Source organism: Saccopteryx bilineata, chromosome 1, assembly GCF_036850765.1.
Source record: "Saccopteryx bilineata isolate mSacBil1 chromosome 1, mSacBil1_pri_phased_curated, whole genome shotgun sequence".
Classification (NCBI taxonomy): domain Eukaryota; kingdom Metazoa; phylum Chordata; class Mammalia; order Chiroptera; family Emballonuridae; genus Saccopteryx; species Saccopteryx bilineata.
The window spans coordinates 390,362,163-390,373,352 of record NC_089490.1 but is presented as its reverse complement, the minus strand read 5'-3'; the positions used below and the strand labels follow the sequence as shown (position 1 = coordinate 390,373,352).

At 48.9% G+C, this 11,190-nt stretch overlaps 2 protein-coding genes across 4 annotated transcripts; one reads left to right on the top strand and one right to left on the bottom strand.

The window, feature by feature from the left end:
- Positions 1 to 507: 507 nt before the first annotated feature.
- NDUFS3 (NADH:ubiquinone oxidoreductase core subunit S3) lies at positions 508 to 6,347 on the bottom strand. The gene is made up of 7 exons (XM_066251518.1): positions 6,193 to 6,347; positions 6,018 to 6,083; positions 3,908 to 4,005; positions 3,547 to 3,696; positions 2,261 to 2,386; positions 2,007 to 2,126; positions 508 to 756 (listed from the first exon to the last, which is right to left on the bottom strand). Exons 1-7 carry the CDS (start codon positions 6,263 to 6,265, stop codon positions 589 to 591), a joined length of 801 nt encoding a protein of 266 aa, XP_066107615.1. The 5' UTR covers positions 6,266 to 6,347; the 3' UTR covers positions 508 to 588.
- KBTBD4 (kelch repeat and BTB domain containing 4) lies at positions 6,275 to 10,985 on the top strand. Of its 3 annotated transcripts, none has more exons than XM_066251515.1 (4): positions 6,275 to 6,431; positions 7,348 to 7,965; positions 8,618 to 8,724; positions 9,186 to 10,985. In XM_066251515.1, the coding sequence occupies exons 1-4, from the start codon at positions 6,275 to 6,277 to the stop codon at positions 10,044 to 10,046; spliced, it is 1,743 nt and encodes a 580-aa protein (XP_066107612.1). In that variant the 3' UTR covers positions 10,047 to 10,985. The 3 variants fall into 3 exon arrangements, with proteins under 3 accessions (XP_066107612.1, XP_066107614.1, XP_066107613.1); XM_066251517.1 differs by having other exon boundaries at positions 6,402 to 6,536; XM_066251516.1 differs by having other exon boundaries at positions 6,406 to 6,511.
- Positions 10,986 to 11,190: the final 205 nt, after the last annotated feature.

Genomic DNA, 11,190 nt, shown 5'->3' with positions numbered 1-11,190 from the left:
TGATCCCTGGTCAGGGCACATACAGGAAGTAACCAATTAATGCACAACTAAGGGGGACATCAAATGAATGCTTCCCTGTCTCTCTAGAAGCAATGGGGAAAAAAATTAACAAAGAGCTTAGGCTCTTCCTGGTTCTGGTAGTTGACTCACAGACCCTATGGCTGTCTGGATGAAATGAGGGTGGGTAAGGGTTTCTGCACAGGCCCCTGGACCAATTAGCTACCACCAGACAAGGGGCTTTCTCCAGCAGTTGTTAAGACCCTTCCAGTTCTCAGGAGAGGCCATGCCACATGCATCCTGAGCCCTGTGCACTATAAGAACTTGGAATTTCAGCTCCAGAATCCCTCTCAGAAATACCTCCTGGCCTGCAGGTCACCATGTGCGCAACTGCACTATTTAGTCACATTAAAATAGACCCCCAGTTTGGTAGTCTCCTTGAGAGAAAAGCCCCTGCCTGCATCTCCCCTCTCCTGAGTCAAAGCTTCATGACAGTAAGCACACGGGAAGTGGTGAGTCTAAGAATTTTATTTACATGGATGCTCAATTATAGATAAGGTGCTTTCTAGGATCCATATGCCTTTTCTGGAGCTACTTGGTTTCGGGTTTCTTGTCACCGGCTTCAAGCTTGAGGCTCTCAGGGGGCTGGCGATAGGCTGGGAAAGCCTCCCAAGGGCTATTCAGGTCAAACTTGCGGAACTCTTGAGCCAACTCTATTGGCTCAGCCACCACCCTCTTCACCTCGTCGTCATAGCGTAACTGCAGAAGAAGAAGGCAAGTTTGTGCACAGAAGCCTTGTTACAGTAAGCAGCCCACTTTTCCAAGGCCATGGGTGACTTCTCCAGCCCCTTGTCTGCTCTTGCCTCCTGTCGCAGGCTGTTTCAAGTCTCCATCTTCATTTCTGTTCCTATCAACCACAGTCCAGAACAGCCTCTGCCCTGGGCCCGGCCATCACCCAGTCCGGCTCCCCTGCCCAAAATCCCATCACGAGCTGTGAGCTCCTTTTCCAGCAGAACTGAATTTGCTCACCCACTCATACACTTTTATAAGGTAATGGTAAGCATTTGCCAGGGTTAGGGAGCAAGGTCAGTCGCTAAAAAGAGTACACCTAAACTAGCAGGCACTCAAGTTCAGGCCTTGTGGCCTTGGCATTATGGTATCAAGATGCAAGGCAGTAAATGTGACACGGCTTTTTTTTTGTTATTGTTGGATCAGCTGGATAAGATCAAATAGGTGCTAGAATGAAGAGGCAAGCTAGATTAGAGGGACAGGAAGTGTGACAGAAAGGAAGAGTGGGAAGCAACCGTGACCAGAAGTAGCTTGAGAAGCAAATGGGACCATGCAAAACACTAAGAAAACAGGAGCATCTGGGCACTAACAAGAAAGGCTGGACTGCCATTGTCTCAATAACCTAATAAGTAACTGCTACAAAATCACTGGGTACGTGTATACAATAGACTATCTAACTGCTAATAAACCTGCAACACTTGGGTGATAAAGTATCGCACTGAAATTCTTTATAAGGCCCTTACAGTCGCATGTTACTGGTCCTGCCTCTGGCCATTCTCAAAGGCTGAACTTTAGTGTCTTCTCTATCAGCTCCCTTCTCAGAGATCCAGGGCAGGGCGAAATGATACTCCACTTTCTGATCTTGGGAACAGACTAAGTGTGTCCTCATGGCTGGTCTGGTCATTAAAATGATCATTACAATAATGGCTAGCATCAACTGAACATTTATAACATATTGATACTAGGCATTACACATACATCATTTAGCACACTGCAAATCTCATTGGTTAAATACTACTATTGTTCCCATTTTGCAGATGAGAAAACTGTCATAGAGAAGTAACTTGCTCCAGATTAAAAAAGGAGCTAGGATTTGAATCCAGAGCCAGTGCTCTTAAACCACCACAATCCACAAACCCCATTTCCTGCCATTCCTGGGATCCCCCAGGTTCCAAGCCAGCCCCTCTCTGAGGCTACTAGCACAGTTCCAACGCTCCTACCTCGACGTAGCCAGATAGGGGGAAGTCTTTCCGGAAAGGATGTCCTTCAAAGCCATAGTCTGTCAGGATCCTTCTTAGGTCAGGGTGGTTAGCAAAGAAGACTCCAAACATATCCCAGATCTAGGAAAAGAGGCCCTCAGACAAGCAGTCCATCATGGCCAACACACTGGGGAGGGGCTGTGCTGCACACAGCACTCTGAGCCAGTTCTGTAACTCTGGCCCAGAGGCGGGATCTACTGTGTCCAGTAACTCACCTCCCTCTCGTACCAGTTGGCTGCCTTATACACAGAGACTGCAGACTCAACAGGTGTCAGCTCATCTGTGTAGGTTTTCACACGGATCCGAGAGTTGAAGCGCAGAGAGAGCAGGTTGTAAACAATCTAGGGAGAACAGAGGGAATGGAGGACCAAGATGGCCACAGGCTGAAGAATCTGAGCCAGAAGTCCCTGAGGGGGGAACATCAATGATAAGGATACAGGGTGAATCAGGGTTCTACCTTGTACACCTGCCTTCTATTTTGACGCTCAAACCTCAAGATCCTCCTATACTTACAACTACTTCCAAAGGCCTAAGGTAGAGTGACATGTGCTCAGCAGTTGGCATACTTGTCTTCGTTCATGCTATTCCCTTTGTCTGAGATATCTCTCGACATCACCTCCCCCAACCCCAATCCTCACTGGGCTAATTCCTCATCATCTCTTCATCCATTAAGACTCAGCACAAGCCCTGGCCAGTGGCTCAGTAAATAGAGCATCAGTCCAGCACATGGATGCCCTAGGTTTGATTCCTGGCCAGGGCATACAGGATAAGCAACCATCTGCTTCTCTCTTCCCTCTTCCCCTTCTTTCCCTTTCCCCTCCCACAGCCAGTGGCTCAGATGGTCCTAGGGTATCAGCCTCAGGTGCTAGGAATAGCTTGGTACTCAAGCATTGGCCTAAAGACAGGGGTTGCCAGGTGGATCCAAGTCGGGGCGCAGAAGGAGTCTGTTTCACTATCTCCCCTCCCCCCACCTTAAAAAAAAACTCAGGACAAACATTCTCTCTCCTTTCAAAGAATTCTCCCAGACAGGGCTAAGTGGGCATCCTGCATTCTTATAACATGTCTCTTACATCCCATGTGTTATATATATTACTACAGCAAATTGTTTATGTGTCCTTCTTCCTCACTAGAGAGGGGGACTCTGGCCAACAGTGTATGATCAGTAAACATACTGAGAATTTGTATGCCAGCAACCTTTACTATCTCAATCCTCACAACCATCCTAAGAGGTAGGGACAATTTTATACTTATTCTGCATATAAGAAAATTAAAACTCAGAAAGGTTAAACAAAATGTTTGAAGTCGCACAGCCTACAGGTGGCAGAGCCAGAATTCAAACTCAAGGGCTATCTGGTTCTGAGGCCCTAAACTACTTTGTTGAATTGTTTGACCCAACCTAAAACTAAGAAGGCTATGTTTCCTACTGGTAGCTTTAACCTTAAAGTGTTCTGTCCCCTTTCCTTCCATTACTCCACAAACATTCTTAATTCTGCTGACTGACCTCAAAACGGTTCTGCCGGGTCGGGATATCCACTGCCGTCAAATCAGCCAAGGATTTGAACTGTGCGTTGGTGTGATCCCTGAGGAAAGTCAGCACTGGAATGACTCCATCAGGATGGATACAGATCTCTAACTCATTGTAGCAGGACACCTACAGACATGGCAGAGGAGGAGACAGACAACAAAGAACTACCGAGGGAGCAGTTCACTTCAGCAATTCTCCTGATTTAAGGCAGAGAAAGAAGCCCAAGTTGGGATGGAGGAATCTGTAGTTTCTTTGATACCAGGCTACCCACTCCCACGTGACCTGAGAATACACTTCTTTCTAGGTCCAGACCACAAACAGCAATAGTGAATATTACCTGAACTTGTTGGACATACTTGGGCAGGATTTCAGCCACATACTCTCCAAAAGCAGAGAGCTGTTTGTGGGCCACATCATTCCGTGGTCTGACAGTGGCTGTAAGGAAAAGACATACTGGTATTTCACAAAGGAATGGCAAAGGTTGCAGCCAGCCCTGCATCAGTATGAGCTTATAAGGAGCTCGCTGTAAAACTTTGAAAAAGGTGGGGCTGGAGGTTTCCTCTTCCAGGAAATAGAAAGTGATAAAAACCTAGGGGAGGCCCTGGCCGGTTGGCTCAGTGGTAGAGCATCGGCCTGGTGTGTGGGAGTCCCGGGTCCGATTCCCAGCCAGGGCACACAGGAGAAGCACCCATCTGCTTCTCCACCCCTCCCCCTCTCCTTCCTCTGTCTCTCTCTTCCCCTCTCGCAGCCAAGACTCCATTAGAGCAGTGTTTGCCTGGGGGCTGAGGATGGCTCTGTGGCCTCTGCCTCAGGCGCTAGAATTGGCTTGATTGCAGCAAGAGCGACACCCCGGGGTGGCGTGCCGGGTGGATCCCAGTAGGGCGCATGCGGGAGTCTGTCTGACTGCCTCCCTGTTTCCAACTTCAGAGAAATACAAAAAAAAAAAAAAAAAAAAAACAGAAAAAAAAAAACCGTAGGGGAGCCTGACCAAGCAGTGGCTCAGTGGATAGAGCCTCGGACTGGGATGCGGAGGACCCAGGTTTGAGACCCCGAGGTCACCAGCTTGAGCGCAGGCTCATCTGGTTTGAGCAAAGCTCACCAGCTTGGACCCAAGGTCGCTGGCTCAAGCAAGGTGTTACTCGGTCTGCTGTAGCCCCGGGTCAAGGCACATATGAGAAAGCAATCAAGAACAACTAAGATGTTGCAACGAAAAACTGATGATTGATGCTTCTCATCTCTCTCCGTTCCTGTCTGTCTGTCCCTCTCTCTGACTCTCTCTGTAAAAAAACAAAACAAAAAACCCTAGGGGAAATGGCACCTATACAGTCCACAAAGACTCTAATTACTGAAGCTGGTGTGCTTGTCTCTTCCTTCACAATGCCTGCAATTCTGCTAAAGCAGTGCAACATCTCAGCTTCCTTAACAGACTAAGAGCTCTTTAAGGGTGGGAACCAGAACATTTGCTTCTGTGTACTTCCTTAGCACAGGTTCATACTAGGCTCAAACTAAAAACTTCAAGGCTTAAGAGCCTTCACAGATTATTTAGTCACATGTACTTTTGCAGAGAAAAAAAAAAGGGGGGGGGGCTCAAAACAGGGAAATGCCAGGTCTCCTGACCCCTAGGTGGCTTTTTTTTTTTTTTTTAGAGAGGAGAGGGAGAGACAGAGAGAGAGAGGAGAGACAGAGAGAGAGAAGGGGGGGGGAGGAGCTGGAAGCATCAACTCCCATATGTGCCTTGACCAGGCAAGCCCAGGGTTTTGAACCGGGGACCTCAGCATTTCCAGGTCGACGCTTTATCCCACTGCGCCACCACAGGTCAGGCCGACCCCTAGGTGGCTTATGTTAGTTGTAACATATCTTTACACATTCACTCAATCCTACATCACAGAGCACTCACAATTAGGCTGCAAGGTAACGGTTGTCTTCTCTGCCTCTGGCAACAGGCCTGCTCTGTCACTTACTAGTGCTGTAACCCTGAGCAAGTTATTTCACTGGACTGTTTCCTAATCCATAGCATGAAAACTGTATTACGTCGTAAGATTGTTGTGACGACTAAATAAGATCATTTAAAAAATAATAAAAACACTTCGCGGGTGCCTGGCACACAATAAGCACTCAATTAATGTGAGTTACTATTACAACAGGCTCTATATTGGCTCCGAGACCCAAGTGTTATGTTTCCTGCTCTCAAAGGGCTGACAGTTTAATCAGAGAAAAAGGGAATCACGGAAATGGACAAGGGGGCAATAAGAGCCGTAACAGAGAGGAGTAGGGACACACGGAGTGCACGATTCTACAGTGAGGATCATTGCAGGCAGCTCTCCAAGGACAGGTAGATTTGCCAGGACGCAGGCAAAGGGCATCCCAGAGCAAGGACAAACATACGAAGAACGGAAAGTGGGGCCCCCGCCTCTAGTCCCTAGAAGGGCCGGGCCGCACATACTCACGGCGCGTGTCGGCCGCAGCGCTTTCTCTCCTCAACGGGAGCAACAGCACCGAGGGTCGCCCGGCTACTGCACGGAGACAAAAGGCACGGGAGCTCAGAGTGAGGCCTGAGGGGCTCCCGGCGCTGGTCGCGCCGTTGCTCCTGCCCCGGGCCTCATCTGGCTATCTCGTTCTCACCCCTGGGTAGCGCCCCGGCCCCGGCCCCGGCCCCGACGAGCACCCGCCACCAAGCCCTCGCCACTGCCGCCATGCTTTCCGGATGCAGACCAAGCACCGGAGACAAGAGCCACAGGACACGGAGCCCCAAGGGCACGGACCGGAAGCGGAAGTGTTTATTATATTTTCTTCCGGGCGGCAACGAGGCTGGAAGCAGAGGTTCCGGTTTCCGAGCTTCGGAATGAAAGGAGGGAACGCAGGTGAGAGAACGAGGCTAACAGGTGGGGAAACCGTGAGGTGAGCGTCGCCCTAGCTTGGTGTGGCAGAGGCTGGAGAGAAGGTGAGGACCCTAAAGAACCGTCCTCGTGAGTTCTGGGTTCTACGTTCCACAACCCACCCTGCTTCCTAAGCTAAGCTTTGACAAGGGCTGGCGGGCACTGGGGGGTGGGCAGTGGGAGAGAACGGTTTCCCTGGCGACCGTTTCCCAGGAGACTCCAGGTGGTGCGGCGACACTGCATGTAGCAGTGGGCCCCCTAGTTCCCTGGACTGAGGACGACTGGGCTCTGTCTCGAGTTCTGGAATGGGACAGGGGAGTCATTAGGGCGAACGGGGGCAGTGCGGAGGAGAAGCTTAGAAAAGAGCAAATGCGGGGCTGACAAGCCAAGCCTCATATTGGGAGGTCTGGCCTCTCTGCTTGTGTGTAGGGGTGGGTGAGTGGGGTGGGGGGTTCTACCTGGATACACTAGGACTTGGGGGTCTTTTTTCTCTGGTTCTCCTCTCTAGAGTCTTAACTAGTTTTATACCCAATAGTTATTTGGTCTGTAAGGCTCTTTGCCAGGCTTTTAAGATCATAAGCTTCCTCCAGTCCCTTGCTTTCATGCATTGACAAAAACACAAGGATTTTCGTTATATCACAGAAAGGAATATCCCACGTTTTCTCAGGGAAACACGAAGTAAGGCATTTTATTGATTTCATTAGGGGTAGGATGCCACTGCAGGAGAATGAACCCAGCTGTGGTTGAAGGGGAGCATCAGAGATATTATTGGCAGGGCCAGGACTAAGGCCAGTCTCGACCCACTTTGCTCTCTTTCCTTCTCCCTCTCTTTATTACACTGTGTAATTCATAGACTGTGGCTGTGAATTCCCCAAGTTACTGAGGGTCATTTGCTTTGCAGACAGCTGGCAGAGACAGAAGTTGCCTACCATGGAATCACTGGAGGAGCCTGGAGCATCCATGGATGAGAACTACTTTGTGAACTACACTTTCAAAGATCGGTCACACTCAGGCCGTGTGGCTCAGGGCATTATGAAACTGTGTCTGGAGGAAGAGCTCTTTGCTGATGTCACCATTTCAGTGGAAGGCCGTGAGTTTCAGCTCCACCGGCTGGTCCTCTCAGCTCAGAGCTGCTTCTTTCGGTCCATGTTCACTTCCAACCTGAAGGAGGCCCGCAACCGGGTAATTGTGCTGCAGGATGTTAGTGAGTCTGTTTTCCAGCTCCTGGTTGATTATATCTACCATGGGACTGTGAAACTTCGAGCTGAGGAGCTGCAGGAGATTTATGAGGTGTCAGACATGTATCAGCTGACATCTCTCTTTGAGGAATGTTCTCGGTTTTTGGCCCGCACAGTGCAGGTGGGGAACTGCCTTCAGGTGATGTGGCTGGCAGATCGGCACAGTGACCCTGAGCTCTACACTGCTGCCAAACACTGTGCTAAGGCCCACCTGGCACAGCTGCAGGGCACAGAGGAGTTTCTCCACCTGCCCCACCATCTACTCACTGATATCATCTCCGGTAAGTTGAGGGAGAGGGCACATCATACCTAACTACTTGGGTATGATGTTCAGTGGATGTTCTGTTTCAGGAGAAAGGAAACTTGAGGCTTCCTGGTGTTTACGGTATTATTGGTGGGAATTTAGATACCTTCTGAGAGAAAATGAGTTGAGATTTTAGTATAGCTGCAGAGACAGCTCCTTTCAGGAAGACTCCAGGAAAATAAAACCAGCACCGACCCACAGGAGGTAGTAAGGAAGTATTTGTATTTATGCTCTAATATCCCCTGTGCATAAGTGTTCTCATCTGTCCTACACTCTGCATGTACCTGTTACCTCAGTAAATTTATGATGGATGCGTCAGGATTATATAGAAAAAATTTTTTTAGGTGATAGCCAACTTTAGGTAACAATCCTGACCCTGCAAGTGAGGTACAGCCATACTTTAGGTGTGGGCTCTGCAGCCTAGTAGGTTGCTTCCATGCCAAATGGGAGTATATCAAACCATTCATTTGATGAAAAGAAACAAGTCAATTTCTGATTTCCTCATACAGACATACGTACATGGTGGTAGTCTAACAAAGTGTTTCACATCTCTAAAGCCCCTGGCTGTAAATCATCGTTCCAGATGGTCAGGGTGCTACTGACCATGCCTTTCCTCTGGCTCTCGACAGATGGAGTTCCATGTTCCCAGAACCCAACAGAGGCAATAGAAGCCTGGATCAATTTTAATAAAGAGGAAAGAGAGGCTTTTGCAGAGTCACTCAGGACTAGCTTGAAGGTAAGGCAGCTTTCTTTAGGGTCGAGACACTGTAATAGCCATGCATCATACCTGTCAATTGGCCTGGCCTCTGATCGCTGATGATTAAGTCTTCTGTGGCTTGGAGCTGATAGGAGCCAGGGGAGGAGGAAGTATATGTGAGCACAAAAGCCACCAGCTTCTGAGTTCCAAAGCTCAGACAAGTACTTTCATCATTGCATTAACAATCCTAAGCACCCTTTGTCTGAATCACAAGCTCATGATAGTTTTAAAAAGCTGAAGGGATGAGTGCAACAGATTCTCTGCCCCTGCATAAAATGCCTGAAAGTGACTGGGAGAGTCAGGATGACACACTGAAACTGGAGGGGAGTAGCTTAAAAGAAAATACAAGCGTGTGGTCTGGGACCTTCAGGCTATGTGCCTCAGCTGAGCCTTTGCCTAGAAACAATAGGTACCATTTATCATTTTCATTTTTCCAATAGGAAATTGGGGAGAATGTGCACATTTATTTGATCGGGAAAGAGTCATCTCGTACCCACTCACTGGCTGTGTCTTTGCACTGTGCGGAAGATGACTCCATCAGTGTAAGTGGCCAAAACAGCTTGTGCCACCAGATTACTGCAGCCTGCAAGCATGGTGGAGACTTGTATGTGGTGGGAGGGTCCATCCCACGGCGCATGTGGAAGTGTAACAATGCCACTGTGGACTGGGAGTGGTGTGCACCCTTGCCCCGTGACCGGCTCCAGCACACCCTGGTGTCTGTGCCTGGGAAAGATGCCATATATTCACTGGGTGGCAAGACACTGCAAGATTCCCTCTCCAATGCAGTTATCTATTACCGGGTAGGTGATAACGTCTGGACAGAGACAACGCAGCTAGAGGTGGCTGTGTCAGGGGCCGCTGGAGCCAACCTCAACGGGACCATCTACTTACTAGGGGGGGAGGAGAATGACCTGGACTTCTTTACCAAACCTTCTCGACTCATCCAGTGCTTTGATACAGAGACAGACAAATGCCATGTGAAGCCCTATGTGCTGCCCTTCGCAGGCCGCATGCATGCAGCCGTGCATAAGGACCTGGTGTTCATCGTGGCCGAAGGGGACTCCCTATTGTGCTACAATCCCCTACTAGACAGCTTTACCCGGCTTTGCCTTCCTGAGGCGTGGAGCTCTGCCCCATCCCTCTGGAAGATTGCCAGCTGTAATGGGAGCATTTATGTTTTTCGGGACCGATATAAAAAGGGGGATGCCAACACCTACAAACTTGACCCTGCCACTTCAACTATCACTGTCACCAGAGGCATTAAGGTGCTGCTTACTAATTTGCAGTTTGTTTTGGCCTAAGGCTGTGGGGGGGGGGCAGCTGACATTCGCCCTCCCCTTTTCCAGCACCTACCCACCCAAACCTGGAGTCCCTAAGGTCCCAGTTCAGAGTACTGTTATTTGGCACATGTTTGAAAGGCAGCACTCAGCCCTTCCCTGAACCCATAGAGGCAGCCCGTGTGGGACTTTCTAGACTGCCGCTGCTCAGCTGGTGCTGGAACTGACATCGCCTGCTCTCTGCCACCCCTGGTAACCCCGTGCCACACTGCAGGCTGCTTAGAGCACGCCTCTTCTCAGATCACGGCCTCCCCTCTTTACCTGATCACTGTTAAATAAGCACGCTGATCCCAGGAGAAAAGGGAAGATGCGCAGTCTTCCTTTTTCTCTGTAGCCTGCAATGTGGCTACTTGGTAACTTCACAGAGAAGGAGGCGTTAAGAGTTTCCCTTCAGGCTTTGATTGGGAGAATGGACAAAGCTGAAGGTGTCCTTCACCAGCAAGAGTCAACTCTAGAATTCTGGACATTCTATTGTTTTCTCATGTACCTGCTAGGAAATGTATACTTTGTTTTGATTTTTGGCTTACTCTAAGGAATAAGCCAGAAAAAAGTAATAAGGATTATTTCTGATTAATAGCAGAAGCATTTTTCAAACTCAAATATATAAGGTCTCTACTCTTTACAAGTTCTAAGTCCAGTCAAGAGCTAGGAACTGTTCATACAAATAAAAGTTTTTGAAGGGATATGTGTTTGTTTTGAATTCTGAAGGGGTGACTTCATAAGGGAAACTAATTACATGTGCACACATTTCTAAGTCAGCTGCAATCCTGATTAAATTCCCTGTCTCCTTTTTTAAGCATAGGATCACTGCTCCACAAGTGAGGGGCCAGGGCCAGTGAACTGAGATTCAGTGGCAAAGAGCTAGAGCTGAGTATTTCTCCCCTTTTCCTAGAGCAGCGGGTCTCAACCTGTGGGTCGCGACCCTGGTGGGGGTCGAACGACCAAAACACAGGGGTCGCCTAAAATAAATATGTATTTTCCAATGGCTTTAGGCGACCCCTGTGTTTTGGTCGTTCGACCCTTGCTGGGGTCACGACCCACAGATTGAGAACTGCTGTCCTAGAGTGAAATGTCTTTGAGTTTATGGTGCTAAATATCATTAGGTACA

Coding starts and splice junctions, on each gene's coding strand:
- NDUFS3 (XM_066251518.1), bottom strand. CDS start 6,265: ATGGCGGCAGTGGCGAGGGCTTGGTGGCGGGTGCTCGTCGGGGCCGGG. Junction 4,006..6,017: donor CGCTGCGGCCGACACGCGCC/GTGAGTATGTGC, acceptor TTTTCCTTACAG/CCACTGTCAGACCACGGAAT. Junction 757..2,006: donor CCCTATCTGGCTACGTCGAG/GTAGGAGCGTTG, acceptor CTTCTTCTGCAG/TTACGCTATGACGACGAGGT.
- KBTBD4 (XM_066251515.1), top strand. CDS start 6,275: ATGCAGACCAAGCACCGGAGACAAGAGCCACAGGACACGGAGCCCCAA. Junction 6,432..7,347: donor AATGAAAGGAGGGAACGCAG/GTGAGAGAACGA, acceptor TTTGCTTTGCAG/ACAGCTGGCAGAGACAGAAG. Junction 7,966..8,617: donor ACTCACTGATATCATCTCCG/GTAAGTTGAGGG, acceptor GGCTCTCGACAG/ATGGAGTTCCATGTTCCCAG.